The 12923-nt window shown below is 41.0% G+C and overlaps 1 protein-coding gene across 10 annotated transcripts in view; it reads left to right on the forward strand.

Annotated features, from left to right (window-relative positions):
• Positions 1-12923, forward strand: part of ABCA4 (ATP binding cassette subfamily A member 4) — a 156746-nt gene that overhangs the window by 81647 nt on the left and 62176 nt on the right. For all 10 annotated transcript variants that reach the window (XM_085023903.1, XM_085023904.1, XM_085023906.1 and 7 more), the window contains 3 exons: positions 1486-1707; positions 3671-3875; positions 12760-12825. In XM_085023903.1, coding sequence (XP_084880029.1) covers positions 1486-1707; positions 3671-3875; positions 12760-12825 — 493 coding nt within the window. The remainder of the gene's footprint in view (positions 1-1485; positions 1708-3670; positions 3876-12759; positions 12826-12923) is intronic.

The following is a 12923-nucleotide window of genomic DNA, read 5'->3' on the forward strand; positions in this document are numbered from 1 at the left end:
ACCACTGCCAGTTAATCAGAACAGTTCAAGAGGCAAACCAGCTTGTAGCTTTATGTTCCCGAGAAGAGAAAAGGATGACCTGTCTGTATTTGGAGTTGTGTGCAACGGGTAAAAATCTTCATAGGATGCCCATAGCGAAAGAGAACCAAGAAGGCTTAATAAATTTGAACAAAAAAAGAGTGTATACTCTTTTTCTCATGCTGTCTTCTATCATGTTCTGTCGCAAGTGATTGGATATGGTTTCCCGTGCTGGACAGCAGGATCTCATTGCTTATCCGTTCTTCTTAACCCCAAACTCCCAGTCCATCCCACTCCCTCCCCCGTGGCAGCCAGAGGTCTGCCCGCCGTGTCTGTGCAGGCACTCCGAGTCTTCATCTCAACTTTTATTTCGATTTCCTCAGTTTGCTTCTAATTAAGCATGTCTCTCTTCCACTTCCTTTGCCATTCGTTTTTTTTCCATGTTTCGGTCTGTTGCGTCAGAGCCCGGCAAGCATGGGTGAGTGTGCAACGGAGAAATGGTAGCAGGAGAAAAGTGGCACGTTGGTCCCACTCGCATCCCACCTGACCCCTCGCACACATCGCTCCTCAGTCTCTCTTTTTTGTTGAGAGACTCACCCAGGGCTTGCGGGCACCACTGCCAGTTAATCAGAACAGTTCAAGAGGCAAACCAGCTTGTAGCTTTATGTTCCCGAGAAGAGAAAAGGATGACCTGTCTGTATTTGGAGTTGTGTGCAACGGGTAAAAATCTTCATAGGATGCCCATAGTGAAAGAGAACCAAGAAGGCTTAATAAATTTGAACATCTCAGTTTATCCTCTCATGTAATTGGGCAGCAGCTCCCTTTTGAAAAATAGCTAGTTTGGTCCTATTTTCTGCACAGCAGAGTGACTGACCCGGTAGTTAACGTGAAAGATACTGAATATTGCCTCCAGGTTCTATGAAATATATGATATTATGGGTTGTGTGGATTAACCCACTTCCAAGTGATGTGCATTAATCACTGACGTCTTCGCCTGGGTGAGAGGCAGATCTTAGACTATAAGCAGGGATGATTAAGTCAGGAGGCCAGGCCCCAGGCAAAATGGTAAAGCTTGCTGGGCGGTCCCCCACCTCCGTCTCTTCCCCCCCCCCCCACATCTACTCAGTATATCCCAAGAGCTATTGATGTTCTTTCTAAGACCCACCCTTCAGACCTTCCTCCCCTGGTCTGGGCTTTTTTCTCTACACTGTCCCCTTCCCACCAAAGATTCTCTTACTAAACACATAGTAATTACTTTGTTCTGACAGGGAGCTTAATGACGTCTTTAAAATTAAAGGAACTCAACACACTGAGTTCTAAATGGGGACATTTAGATGCTAACAATAGGCTGGTGGGAGAGAGGGCTTCTGAAGGCCCCAGCATCAAAGCACAAAGGTCGCTCCAGAGAGGGGTGGCGCCCCTGGACACAGGGAGAAATTACTGACTCAAGTGGCCTCTTTGTTTCAGCATGGAAGGATCCTACATTACAGCAATCCGTTCATCCTCTTCTTGTTCCTGTTGGCTTTCTCCACTGCTACGATCATGCAGTGCTTCCTGCTCAGCACCTGCTTCTCCAGGGCCAACCTTGCAGCAGCCTGTAGTGGCGTCATCTACTTCACCCTCTACCTGCCCCACATTCTCTGCTTCGCCTGGCAGGACCGGATGTCCGCCGACCTGAAGATGGCTGTGGTGAGGGGCCCTGGGCCCACCCCTAGCATAGATACGTTCCACCCAAGGGGCGTGGTGCAGTCTGAGGGGCCTGGCTCACAATTTGCCCTTTGGCACAAAGGAACATAAGATTTAAAGAACACAAGGTTTAAAGGAACAAAGATTTAACTCGTACAGGAGTTCCCTGGTGGCCTAGCGGGTTAAGGGATCTGATATTGTCACTGCTGTGGCCCAGGTTGCTGCTATGGCTTGGGTTCAATCCCTGGCCCACATGCAAAACAAACAAACAAACATGTACAAAAGTGGGAGCAGTCTTCACCATGGGCAAGCTGACAGTTCCTCCTCACCAAACCTGCCTGATTAGTCTGCCCTGAGAAGTAACTGAAGACCACTTCAGCCATGGGTCCCTTTGTGTATCCATAAGAGAGGACTAGCGGGACCCATTTCGTTGGGGTTTTTTCCTAGCTTTTGACAAGATTCATAAGGGAGGGAGCTTGCCCTCTATCTATTCTATCCAGAAAGATGTTTCCATGAATTAAAAGTTTTTGTTTCTTTCCCAAAGATCTGAATCAAGGCACCTCTGCTATCTCTTTATCATGTTCTGCCAGTGCACTTAGAGAGGGTACAGAATGAGCCAGTCCAGCGTCAGGCCTTCTTTCCAGGAGAGGTCTCCAGAAATTGACTTTTGTTTGCTTGAGACACTGTCTTTTTCTCTAATTGTTTTCAAATGAACCATTTACACCCTCTCATTAACCAGGCTAGGTAGCTTCTGGACCCTATGGGGTGCAGATTTTCTTGCCCTCCAGAATCTCCCCATCCACACTTCTGCATGATGTGCAGTTGAGAAAGGACCACACCTGCCTCTCATTGGGGAAGATCTAAGTCAAACTTGATCTCACAACTAAAACTTACTTGGCTCTAGTTCTTCCAGGGCATCTGCCTTTTATTTCCCATGTTATATAAGAATTCGTTGCTGTCTTTCATGGCACCCAATTTTCTAACATGATCACAATGGGCAAGAATCCTTAGGACTCAGCCTGTGGGCAGAGCTTGGCTGTCTTGGTATATTGAGTAGACGGCTGGTACTTTGAAGCCACAACTCATTTCTTGAGTGTGCAGATCTACCAGAAGCTATAGTTCTAGAAGCTCTGTGGATCAGGGCTGGGTTGAGAGTAATTTTTTTTTTTAAGCTTTTTGTGAACATATAGCTAGAGAACCCCTTTCTTCTGCAGAGAAACACTCTGAATCCCAGCCTGGGTCCTGCAAACTATAAGGAGACCTCCCAGCAGAGGAAATGGGAATAGTTCATCCCTCTGAATGTATTTATGTGCTTTCTGCCATGCCAGGGACCACCCATGGGGGTATGGCTGGGAAACTTCCTCTTCAGGCTTCCTTCTGCATGCCACCTATTCAGTGACTGGCGCGCTCAACAGGAAGCCTGAGAAAATTATTGTCCCCCGTCTGAATATGGGAAAGGGTGATAGTGTAACCTGAGGCCTTTTGGACCCGATAGAGTTCAGGAGGTCATGAGGCCACCCCCTGCCGGGCCCTCTAGCCTGCCCTAGGACACTGATGACTTTAGGGACACTTGTAATGGCATTCTTACAAAGCAGCTCAAGTTAGCATCTTCGTTCTACCAAGAACTGTGAGATTTTAAGGAAGTGGTAGGAAGAAAGGGGAAAGGTATGGAGATAGCATGAGGACTTTGGTCCTTTGCTGTGTTATGCTAGTGATGTTTGTCTTCCCCAGTACACTATTGTGTTCCATTGGACAGGTGAGAGGTGGCCCAGTGGGAATTGGGTGGGGATCCCTGAGGCTGGAGAGGCATCCCAAGAAACATCTTCCTATAGGAGACTGTCTCTGGGGTGGCCTTCCACCTGGATACAATGTGGACTCTCTTTTGGCCCTCTCGCTACCTGTGGATTCTGTTGGTTGAACGAAAGATTTTCTGCTAGTCTCTCATGCCCGTTTTGCCCCACTGCAGAGCCTGTTATCACCTGTGGCATTTGGATTTGGCACCGAGTACCTGGTTCGCTTCGAGGAGCAAGGCCTGGGGCTGCAGTGGAGCAACATCGGGAATAGTCCCATGGAAGGGGATGAATTCAGTTTTCTCATGTCCATGAAGATGATGCTTCTTGATGCTGCTCTGTATGGCTTGCTTGCCTGGTATCTTGACCATGTTTTTCCAGGTAAATATCCCCCTCCATAGGGTAAATGTAATTAGGTTCTTCAGATCCCAGCCTCCTTTTTCATCTAGTTCAAATCTTATTCTTTATAATATCCTATGTATGCTCTGGGGTTAGAAGAATTAATATTGTTAAAATGGCCATTTATAGATGGATCTATAGATTTAATGTGATCTAAAGCAATCTGTAGATTTAATGCAATCCCTATCAAATTACCCATGACATTTTTTAGAGAACTAAAACAAATAATCCTAAAATTTATATGGAACCATAAAAGACCCAGAATTGCTAAAACAGTCCTGAGGAAAAAGAACAAAGCTGGAGGCATAATGCTGCTAGACTTCAGACAATACCACAGAGCTACAGGAATCAAAACAGTGTAGTACTGGTACAAAAACGGACACATGGATCAATGGAACAGAATACAGAGCCCAGAAAGAAACCCACACACCTACAGTCAATTAATTTTCAACAAAGGTTGCAAAAATATACAACAGTCTCCTCAACAAGTGGTTTTGGGAAAGCTGAATAGCCACACATAAATCAATGAAGTCAGAAGACACCCTCACATCATACACAAAAATAAAAAGTGGCTTAAAGATTTAAATAGGACATAACACCATAAAACTCCTAGAAGAGAACAGAGGCACAGCATTCTCTGACATAAATTGTACCAGTGTTTTCTTAGGTCAGTCCCCTAAGGCAATGAAAATAGAAGCAAAATAAACAGGAGTTCTCACTGGCGCAACAGGATTGGCAGCATCTTGGGAGCCCTGGGTCACAGGTTCAATGCCCAGTGCAGCACAGTCAGTTAAGGATCCAGCATTGCCTCAGTTTTAGCTTGGGTTGCAACTGTGGCTTGGATCTGACCCCTGGCTCAGGAATTCCATATGTCATGGGGCAGCCAAAAAAAAAAACCCAAAACAAACAAACAAAAAACCCCTGCAAGATTATACCTAATCTAATATATAAGCTTTTGCACAGCAAAGGAAACAAAGCATAAACAATATGAAAAGACAACCTATGGACTGGGAGAAAATACTTACAAACAATACAACTCAAAGGGCTCAGTTACCAAAATATCCAAATAGCTCATACAACTCAGTAAAAAAAAAAAAACCAAACAACCCATTCAAAAAATGGGCAGAAGTTCTAAAGAGACATTTCTCCAGAGAAGACATACAGATGGCCAAAAAATGCTCAATGTCAGTAATTATTAGAGAAATACAAATCAAAACTACAATGAGGTATCATTTCACAATGGGCAGAATGGCCATCATTAAAAGTCTACAAATAGCAAATGCTGAAGAGGGTGTGGAAAAAAGGAAACCCTTCTACACTGATGGTGGGAATGTAAATTGGATCAGGCACTGTGGAAAACAGTATGGAGTTTCCTTTTAAAAACTAAAAATAGATTTGCCATATGACAGGAATCCCACTCCTGGGTTATATATCTGAAGGAAATTGTAATTTGAAAATATACATGCACCCCAATGTTCATAGCGGCACTATTCACAATAGCCAAGATACTGAAGCAACCTAAATGTCCATCAAAAGATAAATGGATAAAGAAGATTTGGTACATATATACAATGCAATACTACTAAGCTATAAAAAGAATAAAATATTGCCATTTGCAGCAACATGGATGGACCTAGAGATTATTATACTAAGTAAAGTAGTCAGAGAAAGACAAATACCATATGATATCACTTCTATATGGAACCTAAAATATGACACAAATGAACTTATTTATGAAACAGAAACAGACTCATAGACATAGAAAACAAATTTATGATTACCAAAGGGAAAAAGAGTAGGGAAGGGAAGAATTGGAAGTTTGTGATTAGCAGACACAAACTACTATATATAAAATAAATAAGCAAAAATATCCTACTGTATAGCACAGGGAACTATATTCAATATCCTTTAACAAACCATAGTGGAAAAGAGTGTGTGTGTGTAAAACTGAATCACTTTGCTGTACACCAGAAACTACCACATTAAATCAACTATACTTCAATTTTTAAAAATCTTATTCTTTCTAAGTTCTTTCAACTTAGATTCTCAAAACCAGCATTTGAAACTTAAATCCAGGAGTCAAAAATCCACCAGTAACTGATGTTGGTTCAATTTTACAAACAGATTCAGAATCTGATCCCTTGTCACCACCTCTACACAATCTTCCCAGTCCAAGCCTCTTTCTTCCATCATCATCTCATACAAGTCTGTTCTCCACACTATATTCAGAGAGAGTCTTTTGGAATCTGGGTCAGATGGTATCAACCCTCTGTTCAAATTCTTCAGAAGATGGCAATCTAAGAAGATCCTGAACTCACCTCTTCTCACAGACAACTGACTGTACAGCTACATATGGAACAATTTCCTCTTTTAAAAAAAAAAAAAAAAACCTAAAGTCTGGCTGAATTATGATTACACACCAGACAAATGAGGAGAAAACACAGCAAAGCAGGGAGGAGAGTCTAGGACAGAGTCTCACCATAAGCCCCACCCTTGGCACAGTAATCTACAACCAGGAGGGATCTCAGAACCCAAAGCTTCTCCATGAAGAGCAAACCCCACATTGGGTACCCTAACTTTGAAGACATACACTTGAGTGAAGAGCCCCTAAACATCTAATTTGAAAAACCGTTAGGGTTCATATCCTGAGACCCACAAGATGGTAGCAATCTACGAAACACCCTGGTTTTGTGACTGCTATCTGGGGACATGTCTGCATCTCCTTGTTCTGGCGGCCAGTGGGATTTATGCTGGTGTATCCCCCAGTACTGTAATCAATAAAGAGATCTTAAACAGCTACCATCCCCAGGGTGATAGACTCAGGAGTTAGGTCTTCCTGTGAAGAAGGCCTATTAGCTAATCCTCATGATTGTGGCATGAAGGATAGGCTTCTAATTAAACAGACATCTAGGGGCTAAATGTAATCCCTTCCAGAGACCTTGGGGTGTGTGCACAATCTTTGTTCTCTGCCTTACTCCAGAGCACCAGTGTCTTCTGGAAGAGAGATTTACATGCATCTGGTACCTGATTTTTGCAGCTAACATCCAGGAGGCATCTCTTGATTACCTGGCTTTGATGGCTGGAGAGGCTTGGGTTCCTAGGTCCCATAGGACTGTGGCCATCAGAGGAATGATTCTTGGCAAGCTACCACCCCCAGGGCACTGCACAGACAATGGACTGAGAAGTACACATGAGTATTTCTGTGAAGAGATCACTTGTCCTGGAGCTTCTGACTGAGGGGGAAGCTTTAAGTTGGAACACATTTAGTGGCCTTGGAACTGCTCTCAGGGAACATAGACTTGGCACTCTCACACTGCCCTGCTCCAGGTCACCAGTATCTCCCATAAAGGGGTTTATTCACTTGTTGGGAGCCTAGATTTTTGTGATTTTGTGATAATCTCAGAGGACATCTCAGATCATCTAGCTCTGGTTGCCAGTGAAGCTTATGCTTGTGATCCCTTAGGACTGTATATATTTGCATACTTTTAAAAGATGTTGCCTGGGAGTTCCCTTCATGGCTCAGTGATTGACAAACCTGACTAGGATCCATGAGGATGGGGGTTTGATCCCTGACCTTGCTCAGTGGGTTAAGGATCTGGTGTTGCTGTGAGCTGTGGTGTAGGTCGCATATGTGGCTCAGATCTCGCATTGCTGGGGCTGCAGCACAGGCCAGGGGCCATAGCTCCAATTGGACGCATAGCCTAGGAACCTCCATATGATTGTGGCCCTAAAAAGCAAAAAAAAAAAAAAAAAAGTTGTCGCCTGAGGGTCTGGCTTCCAGTCACCCTGCATCTCAGTATTGAGATCCTCCCTTTTGGGACACTGACAGGTCTTGGTACATGCTCAACTACTGGGAGCTATTAAAAATATTATAAGTTGCTTGAACAAACACAGAGTTTTGAGGGACAACCAGAGCTGGGTCAGACTGAACAAAAATTTCATTTCCTATATGAAGCCACTCCTTCAAAACTATGAGTAGTGATTGCTTCATCTACTGTATGGAAACCAACAGAGAGTAGAGCAAAATGAAGAAATGAGGGAAAAGTTCTAAATGAAAGAATAAGATAAAACATCAGAAAAAAAACTTAATGAAATGGAGATAAGTAATTTACCTGATACAATTTCAAAGTAATAGTCAAATACTGATCACCAAAACTGGGGAGAAGAATAAATGAACAGGAAGAGAACAAGAAAATTCCAAATAGGAGTCACAGAACAAAAGAATGTAGTAACTGAATGGAAAAATACAGTAGAGGAGTTCAACAACAGACTAGATGAAGCAGAAGAAAGGATAAGTCAACTTGAAGACAAGGTGGACAGTCTTTTCAGCAAGTGGTCCTGGGAAAACTGGAGAGTCCCAAGTAAATCTGTGAAACTGGAACACACCCTCACACCATGCACAAAAATAAACTCAAAATGGCTTAAAGCCTTAAATGTAAGACAAGACACCATGAAACTCCTGGAAGAGAACATGGGCAAAACACTCTCTGACATCAACCTCCTGAATATTTTCTCAGGTCAGTCTCCTAAGGCAACAGAAATAAGAGCAAAAATAAACCAATGGGACCTCATCAAACTGACAAACTTTTGCACAGCAAAGGAAACCAAAAAGAAAACAAAAAGACACTTTACAGAATGGGAGAAAATAGTTTCAACGATGCAACTGACAAGGGCTTGATCTCTAAAATATACAAACAACTTATGCAACTCAACAGCAAAAAAGCCAACCTTCCAATGGGAAAGTGGGCAAAAGACATGAATAGACATTCTCCAAAGAAGATCTGCAGATGGCCAACAAGCACATGAAAAAAATGCTCAGCATCACCGATTATTAGAGATACGCAAATCCAGACTACTACAAGGTACCACCTCATACCTGTCAGAATGGCCATCATTAATAAGTCCACAAATAACAAATGCTGGAGAGGGTGCGGAGAAAAGGGAACCCTCCTGCACTGTTGGTGGGAATGTAAATTGGTACAACCACTATGGAAGACAGTTTGGAAGTACATTAGAAAACTATATGTAGTACTACCATATGACCCAGCAATTCCACTCTTGGGCATATATCCAGACAGAACTTTTCTTGAAAAAGACATATGCACCTGTATGTTCATTGCAGCAGTATTCACAATAGCCAAGACATGGAAACAACCTAAATATCCATTGACAGATGAATGGATTAAGAGGATATGGTATGTGTACACAATGGAATACTCCTCAGCCATAAAAAGGAATAAAATAATGCCATTTTCAGCAACCTGGGTGAAACTAGAGACTCTCATGCTAAGTGAAGTCAGTCAGAAAGAGAAAGACAAATACCATATGATATCCCTTACATCTGGAATCTAATATATGGCACAAATGAACCTTTCCACAGAAAAGAAAATCATGGACAGGGAGAATGGACTTGTGGTTGCCCGGGGGGTGGGGTGGGGGAGGGAGTGGGATGGATTGGGAATTTGGGGTTAATAGGTGCAAATTATTGCCTTTGGAATGGATAAGCAATGAGATCCTGCTGTATAGCACAGGCAACTATATCTAGTCATTTATGATGGAGCATGATAATGTAAGAAAAAAAATGTATATGTGTATATGTGACTGGGTCACCTTGCTGTACAGTAGAAAATTGACAGAACACTGTAAACCAGCTATAATGGAAAAAAATAAAAATCATTGAAAGAAAAATAAATAAAAAAGAAGAAGACAAGGTGGAACTCAATCAGAGTAGCAAAAAGAAAAAAGAATTTTAAATATGCAAATATATCATAAAGGAATTATGATAAAGGGGTTAATTTGGTAAGAGGATATAAAATTTGTAAATATTTATGTCCCCAACATAGGAGCACCTAAATACATAAAGCAAATATTAACAGACTTGAAAGGAGAAATAGACAGCAATGCAATAATAGCAGTGAATTTTAAAACTCTATTTACATTAATGGATAGCCCATCCAGATGGGAAATCAGTAAGGAAGCATTAGCCATAAAGGGTATGTTAAACCATTGAACTTAGAAGATATTTATAGAACATTCCATCCAAAGCAGCATGATACACATTTTTCTCAGGAGCACATGGAACATTTTCCAAAATATGTCATATATTAGGTCTCAATAAGTTTAGGAGGGTTTAAATAATATCAAGCATTAACAGGTCTCAATAAGTTTAGGAGGGTTTAAATAACATCAGGCATCTTTTCTGATCACAATGGTATAAAACTAAAAATTAATCATATGAAGAAAACTGGAAAATTCACAAATATATGGAGATGATATAACATGCTAAAATAACCAATGAGTCAAGGAAGAAACCACAGTAATAAAAAAATAACAAATAAAAAATAGAAATGTTATATCGAAATTGATGGTAAGCAGCAAACACAGTTCTAAGAGGGAAGTTCATAGCAATAAAACTAAGAGGAAAGTTTATAGCAATAAATGCCTACCTCAAGAAATAAGAAAAGTCTCAAATAGACGACCTAACTTTACACCTCAAGAACCTAGAAAAAGAAGAATAGAAGTCCAAAGTAGAAGGAAGGAAATAACAAAGATGAGAGTAGAAATAAATGAAATAGAGACTAAAAAGACAATAGAAAAGATCAATGAAACTAGGAGCTGGTTCCAGATAAAACTGACAAAGCTTTAGCTAGACTCACCAAGAAAAAAAAGAAAGGGGACTCTTGCAAACACATTTTACAAAACCAGCATTACCCTGACAGCAAAACCAGACAGGATGCCACAAAAAAAGAAAACTAACAGCCAAATCCTTGATGAACAAAGGTACAAAAATCCTCAACAAACACTAGCAAATTAGATCAATAATACATAGATTCATACCCCATGATCAAGTGGGATTTATTCCAGGGATGCAAGGATGGTTTAACATCTGTGTATCAATCAGTGTGATACACCACATTTTAAAAAAAGAGATAAAAATCATATGATCACCTCAATAGACACAGAAAAAACACTTGATGAAATTCAACATCGATTTATGATGAAAATTGTCAACAAAGTGGGTAAACAGAGAACACAGCTCAACATAATAAAGCCATATATGACAAGCCCATAGGTAACATCATACTCAACACTAAAAGCTGAAAACGTTTCTTCTAGGATCAAGAACAAGACAAGAATACCCAGTTACCACTTTTATTCAACATGGTATCGGACGTCCTAGCTACAGTAATCAGACAAGAAAAATAAAAGACATCCAAACTGGAAAAGAGGGAGTACAAATGCCACATTTGTAGACTACATGATTTTATATATAGAAAACCCTAAAGACTCCATAAAAAAAAAAAAAAAGAAACCTGTTAGAACTAATTAAAAATTCAGCAAAATTTCAGGATACAACTAACATACACAAAAATCTGTTGCATCTCTTCACACATGAACTGTTTGAATAACAAAAGCCTCTCTTATCACTTAGGAAAGTCCAAGGGTTTTAGGAGCTCTGTGCCAAGAACTGGGGATGAAGACCAAGTGTTTTTGGTTTTATTTTTCCTCTTTTGGCCACCCCATGGCATATGGAGTTCCCAAGCAAGGGATCATATCTGAGCTGCAGTTGCAGCCTGTGTTGCAGCTGTGGTAACACCAGATCCTTGACCCCCTGTGCCCAGGCCAGGGATCCAACCTGTGTCCAATAATACTTGGTCTGTATTATTTTGTATTCTACCACACACCTCAATATATCTTTTTTGGTGGGATAGGGCGACCATGAGATGCCATTCAACCTATAATGGTGAATTTGAGAAATACACTTGACCTTTCTCAGCCTTCATTTTTCCCATCTCAGTGGGCCATTGGAAGGAGGTATAATAAGTAAAAATTAATTCGATTGAAAGTAAAATTTGTACATATTTCAAAAGCTTTTTTTAAACCTAACTAAAGCTTCAATTGTTCAACCACTATGTACTGAGTAGCACCTCTGTGCTAGGCTCAGCAGCACCATGTTCTGGGAAAAGAGAAGTGGGAAAGACTGACACAAGCCTGCCCTTGGGGAGCTTACAGTCTAGCATTGGCCATGAAACACAGGATAACTAGTCAACAAGCAAAAGAGTGTTCTTGAAGAATCAACATTTATAGGCAGCAAAGCCTGCTAAGAGAACTGGACTAGAAATTTGGGAGTTTTTCCCTGAAATCCAGATAGATCCAGCAGAATGAGGTGGTTGAGATCAGTAGTATTAGAACCAGCCTACCTGTGTTGGAATTCCTGCACCTTTATCAAATTAGCTGTGACCTTGGGCAGATGCTTCAAACTCAGTGTGCCTTGATTTCATTAGTCACAAGAATAGTAATACTACCTATCCCCTAGTGTCGTTTTAAGAATTAAATTATTTAGCACATGGAAGTGCTTACTGCAATGTTTGACACAGAAAAAGCATTCAACGAATGTTAGTGATTATCATCCTTCTTGTTATTGGGTAATTGTTAAAAAGGGCAGGCCTGAATTCTTTAGTGAAATGTTTTCTTGGAAAACAAGTCAGCCAAGATCATCAGTCTTCATGTTTCTAGTTTTACCCCCAAAATATGACCTTTTGGGAGTTTCCTTGTGGCACAGTGGGGTAAGGATCAGGTGTTGTCACCACAAGGGCTTGAGTCATGGCTGTGACTCGGGTTCAGTCCCCAGCCCAGGAACTTCTCCATGCCATGGGTGCAGCCAAAAAATAAAAAAGAAAAGACGTTTTAAATTGAAACATTTGAGTAGTCTTGGAGGAATCATGTGGATGAACATGTAATGCTTGTGACTGTAAATATCTAGAGCTACAATCTGAGGTTCAGGTAGATGAATTCTAGATCTTACAGAATTGTGGGAAGATGGAACTACTAGGCCTTGTCACTTTATTTGCCTTTCTATTTTTAGGGGACTATGGAACTCCACTTCCTTGGTACTTTCTTTTACAAGAGTCTTATTGGCTTGGTGGTGAAGGTGAGTTATTTTAAAAAATTTTAGTTAAAGATGAAAAACTATTTAAATGTTTGAAATTAGCTCCTTTGGCTATGCATGGGCTATACATGCATTGTAGA

The sequence above is a fragment of the Sus scrofa genome, chromosome 4 (genome assembly GCF_054392235.1).
Source record: "Sus scrofa isolate SSC_HxYL_T2T_F1_AM1 chromosome 4, Sscrofa_HxYL_maternal_Yorkshire_Landrace_v2.0, whole genome shotgun sequence".
NCBI classification, from domain to species: domain Eukaryota; kingdom Metazoa; phylum Chordata; class Mammalia; order Artiodactyla; family Suidae; genus Sus; species Sus scrofa.